The sequence below is a fragment of the Trachemys scripta genome, chromosome 23 (assembly GCF_013100865.1).
Source record: "Trachemys scripta elegans isolate TJP31775 chromosome 23, CAS_Tse_1.0, whole genome shotgun sequence".
Taxonomy (NCBI): domain Eukaryota; kingdom Metazoa; phylum Chordata; order Testudines; family Emydidae; genus Trachemys; species Trachemys scripta.
Window position 1 is genome coordinate 14,267,607 of NC_048320.1, and position 8,999 is coordinate 14,276,605.

The window sequence follows — 8,999 nt, forward strand, 5'->3', positions numbered from 1 at the left end:
AGTGCATACCTGGCAAAAAAGCATATGGAAGACCACAATAATAGAGAAATAAAAAACTTTTATTACAACAAAACATTAGTACGTTTAGTTTCAAGAACTTAAACATTACAATATTCTTTGTTTCAAACAGAAACTCTACTTTACCTTACAGGAAGCAATGTAATTCTTCCCGGTATGGAGGGTACTGCTTATCCAAGCAATTGCAGAAGTGAACAGCTGCCTTATAGGTCATGGGATCCAGAGTGATGTGGATCCATGAGGAATATCTAGGACTTCTAGTTATTTCTACATTTAACATTCATGTACTTTATAGGATTATATCCTCAAGAGTGCTTGTATTAGGAAGCTTCCCCTAAACTGGTTATATTAAAGATGATTATATTCTATTTGAGAAGTGGCTGAAAATAACGCTAAGCCATACAAATACACTTATATTAACTGGATCCTTTACAAACAAGTCTAACACTACAGTATACTATTGTAATTTCAGGCCAAAAGGCCCTTAAACTTTGTTAATCTGCACAATGCAGTCTGCCTCTAGTAAACATAAATATTCATTGACGCAGTAGTCCTGTTATTTTATTGTTTACTGTAATGGAAAAATAATTTGGGGATAACATCAATAAGCAGTAGCAGAGAATACTTAGTGCATTTAAAAAGATGGCATATATTCTATATGTTTGGGGTGGCGTCTCTCTAACTTTGTGCAGAGAAGTATTAAAAATACATACAAAACTCTTACTAATAGACCATTCAGGTTGTTATAAAATACTATGTACACATATGGCACCTAAAATGATTACATTGCCAGCCTAGCTGGTCAGAGGTTTACGCTACTTCACTAATATTTTAAACAGAAAGATGGGACATAGCACATGCATTTCATGGCCTGTGTTTAGTACAGCAAAAAAGGTACGATTGTCTGAAACGGCAGAAGAGTCTGAATATTCTACCTGATTTTTTTCTTAATGAAAGACAAAGATAGGAGTCAGTGTAGTTATCCTTATTGGATATAGGTGTAAGATTCTTGTTAGTTTAACTACCCTGCTGTAACTATAGCTGAAGCGTGTACATGTACCACTACACTACGCCAATCAAGGGCCCCAAGGAACTTGTGAAAAGGCTGACAGGTTAGTGGACTGAGCTAGATCCACAGTCAACACACATTTAAGTTTTCTACATCTTATAACTACTACTTTGTGTACAAAGGGCAGTCAGACTTTTTGTTTAAAAACACGTGCGCAGATGCCATTGAGCCACATAAATTCAATGTAAAAAAGCCTATTTAAAAATGAAGAGGTCCCCTGGAACTGGCAAAAAAAAAAAAAAGACTGCTGTGAAATTGACTACGCTCCATAGTGCCCATCACTCACTCATCATGCAAACTGAACACACCGGAAGGGAGATAAAGTGCATCACACGGTAAACCAGGGCTGGCATTCACAAGTTAGACCACCCGGGCATGAAGTTATTTTTACATCTTCATTTAAGAATCTTAAGATCTCTAAGATGAAATAACTCTTGGCTTTTGTACATAGTAGGGGCTATTATTAATTTTTGTTATAACCAAACAAGATCATGCTTGTGCATCCGCTGGCCTTGGCTGATCTGTGGTGATATGCAACCCAAAGATTTTGTTTAGATTGCAATTAAAATATGAGAATCATGATATTTTACAACCAAATGCTCTATCAGTGCTGTTGATAAACTACATTCATCAGCACCTTGCCAAATGAGTTCATGCAAGTCTTTCAGAGCCAACAACTTCTGAAAGTCAGCCTTGAACTTGATTTCCCCTCTTGAACAGGTGAGGCCTGCACCTTGCAAATTTTGACCTGCCCGCTTGCTCTTGCAGCGTAATTCGAAAGCCAAGTAAAATCCAACAGGATGGTATTAGCACATGATTAGAGTGTATCTGAGCTGTTACATTTTCATAGTAATTTTTACAAGCCTGGATTAGTCTGAATATTACAGCAAGGCAAGTTAATGATACAGAAAATGTCAAGTGAATTTCAAGAGGAAATATTAAGGGTCAGATGCAAGTCAGAAAAACCTGTACACATCATGCAGTTGAAAGACTTACCTAGTATTTCAGACATGATCTAGACTGCCTGCTGAATTGGAAAATGAGAAGTGTCAGTTCAGAAAGTTAAACTTTTTAAAAGAGTAAAATGTTTAGAAGCGCTTTCCAAAATTAGCTGCCCCCATTTAAGATGGCCATAAAATGAACAAGAGAAAGTAAGCGGCTGTCTCAGCAACGTTTGGTTGTGTAGACGTTTGGGATACCCTGGTTACTACTCCTTTCCCTTCCCTAAGACCCTGAGTTAGGCCTACAGTGGAAATAATCCAAACAGTTAAATAAAGAGGAGGTAGAAAGGACAATGGAATTCACAAGAAATAATTGAGAAACTTTTGCGATGAGAATAAGGGGAGAGGGCTTAGCTGGATGGTTACTTCTGGGCAATGCTACTTCCATGGGACAATGTGTTGGATATTTCCCTTAGAGAATATTGTATTAAGTAATCTAGAACCAACATGGCCCTATTCATAAAACAATCTCAGATGTCAAAAAATTAAATAGCTTAATTTCACTCCCACCATCTATAAATGCTGCAAACAGAATAAATGGAGAATTCAAACATTTGAAGACTGTGAAGGTTTAAGATCACTAAAAGCTTCTTATTGGCAATTAGATTTCAAGAACTGATTGTTCCACTTCAGCAGAAACACAAGTGCTAATTTGTCAGGGAACCGTGTGGCACTAGAGGAAAATATATCGATGGCAAAAAACTATTGATTGTCAAAGTCAGGCTGGATACGGGTTCATTTTTCAAACTCTCACTGGAATTAAATGTGTGCCATGTTTGGAAAAAAAACTTCAAGTAGCTCCGTTTTTAATACCCCGCTAGGAAATAATTTTGCTTTTAGTAATCCCTAATGTCCTCAGATATTTTAGAAGTGGACAGTTACTTTTTTTTAACTGTTAACATTTTTACTGTTTTCACTCATTTAATCAGGTTGATTGTTTGTCTAAGTTTCTAATCAAGCTGGCAAAGAAGAGACCCAGAAACATGAAGGATGTCCAGATAGTGAAATCATCCCCAGTGCTGTCTCAAATGCTATTTTAGTAAGTCTCTGATGTTTTACCAATCATTTGTTACAAGTAAACTCTGGCAGTTCTACAATATACAGAAACAAAGTATTTAACACACAGAGAAACATCCTGAAGTAATTTTATGAAAAAAGATTGTGCTTTTATTTTTATATAACAGGTATTCCTAACTATTGCATGTGCCTTCAGTTTTGGAGAACTAAGTGCATGGATGCCAATGGTATGTGAATTTCAGCTACTCAGGAGAAGAGAAGCTAAAGGAATATCAATATGTAAGTGCAAATAAAATTGGTGCTTTAAGAATACAGCTGGAGTTTGTTTTTTAAATTGAAGGAATTGTTGACAGACTAACTCCATATAAATCCTTGAAAATGAGGGTTGGACAAGAGAATTAACAGATTCTGCATCAAATTTTCTTAAAGTGGCAGGCATTTCATCACATCCCCTTAATAGGAATTTAGTTTTCCTGGGCTACTGTATGCTCTTCTCAATGATATACAAGAGAGAGGGATTTTAGGTGTTTGTTAATTATTTCCCATCCTCAGTATTTAAGTAAAGATGTTACTTTTATGCATCAAACCAGCAACCAGTTCAGTTATCCAAATCCTAATATATAATGACAATGTATTGAGCCTTACAAAATAGATAGCACCGTATTTCTTAAACCAGGTTTATTAGAGGAATGGTCTTCCAGGAATTAGCACTCAATCTGTGAGCGGGGCATTCTTCGCAAGCTTAAAGAATGCCGGTGTATTTCCTGCAGCTGCCGTATTCTATCCTTTTGCCACATCAGATTTTGCGGCATAGGGTATCTTTGTGTACCATGTAAGCATCTGAATGGGATTCTTACATGGCAGGCTGCTGCTCTGCAGCGAGGCTGCGGCATGGGAGGGAGAAGCATCCATCGCTTTCTCTCAGCACAATAGCGGTAGGCCTCTTTTCTGTATTGCGTATCTATATCATCGCTGTTCTTCCACCCACCAATGATGAAAACATCATCTTTAAAATAGCAAATGGCTGCCCCTTCAATGCTAAGAACTTCTCGAGGTAAACTTTCAAGAATCTCTTCTGGTATTCTGCCAGAGATCTTTCTCTTAGCCTCTTCATTATCTATGGGGTAACTCTTGGGGCAGCATGATGCTGTCTGGTAAAAGTTTGTGTTGGCAACAGACATCTGAAAAGAGCAGTAGTTATCAATGAGTGGCAGAGATTCGATGTCTTGCCAGTGCCTTGTCTCTGTGTCATATCTGGTAATGACTGCCCTTAAACCATCTTCACTATCATCAACTGGGGTTCGAGCAGCAATGTAAACAAATCTATCTTCTATGGTGACTGCTTTGACATCACGAAGGATCTTTGGGGCTGACTCCAGGTTGTGCCATTTGTCTTGCTCGGGATTGTAAATGGTTACATCTTTAAAGCCAGGACTGAAGTTACCATGTCCACCAATACTGTACAAGTTCCCCTTGACTTCAGTGAGGCCAAAAGAATGCTTTCTGGTTATTAGATGAGAGACTTGCTCCCAGACATTTCTGTTGGGGTTGTACTTTTCTACAGTCTTGGCAAAGCCAGGTTCCATGGAGCCAGCCACATAAACATATGATTCTGTAACAGCAACAGCATGTCCATCAAGGTGATTATGTATGTGAGGTAAGTTTACCCACCTATCTTCATCAATGAAATACCCCACACACTCACTTAAATAATCCCCTCCCTCTGACACACCACCGATCACCATGATGACATCCATGTTCTGCCCATAGCGAGGCAGCAATGCTACAGGATAAGCAGAATGTTGTAAATTAGCAGACTGCAAGTTCTCAGCCCTCAGGGCATGATTTTCTACAGCTTCAGACACTAATTTAAGACAGGCTTCATTACTGGATACTAGCCTTTCAGATTTGACATGCCGGGTAAGGTAAGTGGGTTTCATCTGAGACAGTCTGAGCAGTTTAAAGAGTTCTTCAAAGTACCTCTCTCTTTCGTCAGCGTTTCTCTGAACCCACTTTAACACAGTCTCAAAAAGAACTTCTTCAGAGTCCACTGTGATTTCCAAGTCTGAAAGCCAGTCTCGGATGAGGTGAAAGGGTAATGTGTAGAACTCTTCATCTTGGATAACTTTGCAGAAGTTCCTTCTTATCATGTCTGCGGCTTTCAGGGCAAGCTGGTTCAAGGAATACATATGAGCTAAGCTATGAATAGCCACACAGTTGGAGAGATTCAGTTTTTTCTTCAGAAACTCTCCACAGAATTCCTTTAACCGCATCAATAAAAACCTGAAGAGCAAACAAAGATGAGTTAAGCCATGAACTGAGGGGAGTGAGGTTAAATCCAATCATATGTCTTTAACAAAAATGTGTTCATACTGCACAACAGCCAAGTTCCTGATGTACTTTAGGAAGTCAATGTTACATAACTGTTCTTTTAACAGCTCCCTTTAGCCATCTTGTAGCCTACAGATACATTCAAGGACCCCAAGCCAAATTGCAATACTGGCTCTGTTTACTAGGTATATTAACTGCTGGTGGAATGGGGGCACCTATTAGATCAGTGCATTTAAGTTCAGATGCCTCCAACCAGTCCACTGTAACCTCTAGTGAATTATCCCCTAAGGGAGATGAATTTGGTATGTCCAATCTCCAGGGTGCAGCTCAGCGAAGCTCTTTGGAGGTTAGGAATGCTGTGCATGATGTGTGCCCCCTCCCTGAAGGGAAGCTTTGATCCCTTCACCTTCAGAAGAATTCAGGAGCTGTAAAATTTAGCTAAAAGAGGGGGGCCTAATTACGAGGGTACAGAGATGAGAAGATGGCATAATATGATCCTGCTCCTATAGAAAGGACATAGGACTCAGGAGAGCATGCCACTGCTCCACCCCCACAACTGGTCATCCCTCCACATCTCCCCTGCCAGCTCCAGCATCCTCCCCCCCATTCCAATGTAACCACTTTATGAGTAGCTGCTGTCCTCCAACCCCCCTCTCTTGCCCACCACCTCCAACCCACCATTTCTGCACTTCACTTACTAGCCACCTCCATCACCTTCTCTCCCTTGCCCCTTCACCTGCGCGCCTGTACTACACCAACTTTTACCTTTCTCCATTGCGCCTCCCTGCCCCCTCGCCTATCTCTCCCCCCGACCCACCACTCTAGCTACAAACAAACCAGACCACTGACTAAGGTGACAGATTTAGCCTGGCTACCCCAAATCTGAGTGCCGCCCCATGCTGCACTAGATCAAAACGCCACTCACTGAAATTTGGCGCAGCCAACCCTTCATCTGACAGTGAAATGGCCAGGCCAAGTCTACCATAGGCCTATGGGGAGGGGGGGTGGCAACATATTGAAGTTTTACGGGGGGAGGGAGGGAAGATTGCCTTGGGAAGCCTCTGGCCAATCTCTTCCCTCCATTCACTTATCAGCCACCTCCTTCCCCATGCCCCTCATCTATGGGCCACCTCGGCCTACCCCAGCCTCCCACACTCCCCCTCACCTCAGCCCCCGGCGCCTGCACTTCCCCCCTGCCCGCCCCACCTTCTGCCCTGTCTCTCCCCTCACCTGTCGGCCACCCTGGCCCACCCCCACCTCCTGCCCTTCCCCCCCCCAGGCCTGCCCCCTCACCTGTCAGCCACCCTGGCCCACCCCCACCTCCTGCCCTCCCCCCCCCAGGCCTGCCCCCTCACCTGTCGACTACCCTGGCCCACCTCCACCTCCTGCCTTCCCCGTCACCTCTCGGCTGCCCCGGCCCACCTCCTGCCCTTCCCCTCACCTGTCGGCTACCCCGGCCCACCTCCCCCCCCTGCCCCCCCCCCCCCCCGGCCCGCCCCCTCACCTGTCGGCTACCCAGGCCCACCTCCACCTCCTACCCTTCCCCCCTCACCTGTCGGCTACCCCGGCCCGCCCCCACCTCCTGCCCTTCCCCCCCACCCCCTCACCTGTCGGCTACCCCGGCCCACCCCCACCTCCTACCCTTCCCCCCCACCCCCTCACCTGTCAACTACCCCGGCCCACCCCCACCTCCTGCCCTTCCCCCCTGGCCCCCTCACTTGTCGGCTACCCCGGCCCGCCCCCACCTCCTGCCCTCCCCCCCCAGCCCGCCCCCTCACCTGTCGGCCATCTCCAGCACCTCGTGCACGTTACCCGGGCTGACGCGGATGCTGCCCGTGTACATGAAGCCGACCACCGCCTCCACCGTGTCCGGCTCGGGCCCCCCCTCCGAGCTCCACTTCCGCAGCTCCACCCGGCCGGAGCGCGACTCGGCGAAGCCGCCCGACAGCAGCGGGGTGAAGTAGTCGGTGGCGGCGGCCAGCACGGAGCGGTGGGCGCGGACCTCGCGAAGCGGCCCGGCGCCGCCCCCGAAGGCCAGGGTGATGTCGCAGAAGAGGTCGAGGCGGCGCTGCTCGTTCTGCCGCCAGGCCAGCTCGCTGCAGTGCGCCGGGCACGCGAACTCCTCCGCCTCCGGCTCCGGCTCCGGCTCCGCGCCGGGCCCCTCCGCGCCCGGGCCGCCGCCACCGCCACCGCCGGGCCCCTCCGCGCCCGCCTCCCCCGCGGGCCCGGCCTGCGTCTGAGGCGAGGCCGCGGCGGCCGCCGCCATCTTGCCCGCTAGCCAACGGCTCCCCGCGAGACCCAGGGGCGCCGCCGCCGGAAGGACGTAAGAAGGGGGGGGGAGTGGGACGTCACTCAACGGGCGCGCACCCGGAGAAGCGGCGGTGGCGCGCGCGCCGCCTCACGCTGACGGGGGAACAGCTCTACGCGGGAAAGGGGCGGGCTCGGCTCCGCCCCCTGGCCGCTTTCTCCTCAGGGAGTTCTAGAAGCGGGGGGGGGGGGTTCGCCGGTTCGAATCCCGCTGGGGACGGGGAGATGCGCGCGCGCATGTCCTCTTGCCTCAGTTTCCCTCTGTGTAAACGGGCGTTAATTAGGTGGGAGGTGTGGGGCTTTGCCTCACTGGCACGAGGAAGGGGCAGATTCAGGTAGCTGGGTGGGAGGCCAAGAAGGAGCGGACAGCATCCCCCCAGGTCGCCTTGGTGGAGGGCAGCCAGGCGCCGCACGCCCTCAGGGGCTCCTGTCATGGCAGGGGCCCCCTCCCCCATTTCTGAGCCAGCAGGTCCCTCCCACTGAGCATCCCGCCCAACCCTCACACCCCACGATGGGGGGTGGGCTCCAGCCCTCCCCCTTGGCAGCAGGCCCGTGGGCCTCCCCCGGCCCAGGCCCGGGGTGCTGGCGTGCCTGAGGAAAGTCACCCTGGGGCCCTGCGCTGCTCCCCGGCATCCTCCCTGCTGGAGACAAGCGACAGAGGCAGGTAGGACTGCGCCTTCAGCGCACTGGGCCCTGGCTGCATGTGGGGCTGGACAGCGAGGGCAAGGGGCAGGCGGGTGGGGGCTGAGGCTCTGGGCAGCAGAGATCCTAGGGCTGGCTGGGATAGGAGAGCCTCGCCTCATCAGTCCAGAGACATCACTTCTCTTGCACCTGGAGCCTCTCCCACCTGCAGTACGCAGGCTGCAGGCAAGTGGCCCAGGGCTTGGTTTATTAGAATCCATTGGGTCACCTCTGAAGTAATATCACAAAAGATACATCCAGCCGAAGTGTGATTTGATAGAGGTTCCCAAATAGAGAGACCTAGCTTACAGTGTGTATCCCATTGCTGGGGAATCCAGTTGTGTAGACAGCACTTGTTGTATCTGTGCCAAATGCTACCTACCTATGGTGCCCACCAGTCAAAGCTCAAGTATACCTTTACCCATAATCTCATGCAGTCTATCAAGCCCGAGAGGTTTTGAACCATATTCTCCTCATTTCAATCTCTCTCTCTCTCTCTCTCTTCGTTGGGGAATTTTGCAGCATAGGGTCTTTACTAGGATGGCACGAGGCATTACTAATTTTCCTATCTTCAG

The 8,999-nt window shown here is 48.1% G+C and overlaps 1 protein-coding gene across 1 annotated transcript; it reads right to left on the minus strand.

Moving 5' to 3' along the window:
* Positions 1 to 38: 38 nt before the first annotated feature.
* KLHL11 (kelch like family member 11) lies at positions 39 to 7,702 on the minus strand. Its single transcript, XM_034756279.1, has 2 exons — positions 7,215 to 7,702; positions 39 to 5,388 (listed from the first exon to the last, which is right to left on the minus strand). Exons 1-2 carry the CDS (start codon positions 7,700 to 7,702, stop codon positions 3,810 to 3,812), a joined length of 2,067 nt encoding a protein of 688 aa, XP_034612170.1. The 3' UTR covers positions 39 to 3,809.
* Between the last annotated feature and the right edge of the window lie 1,297 nt (positions 7,703 to 8,999).

Coding starts and splice junctions, on each gene's coding strand:
- KLHL11 (XM_034756279.1), bottom strand. CDS start 7,702: ATGGCGGCGGCCGCCGCGGCCTCGCCTCAGACGCAGGCCGGGCCCGCG. Junction 5,389..7,214: donor GTGCTGGAGATGGCCGACAG/GTGAGGGGGCGG, acceptor TTTGCTCTTCAG/GTTTTTATTGATGCGGTTAA.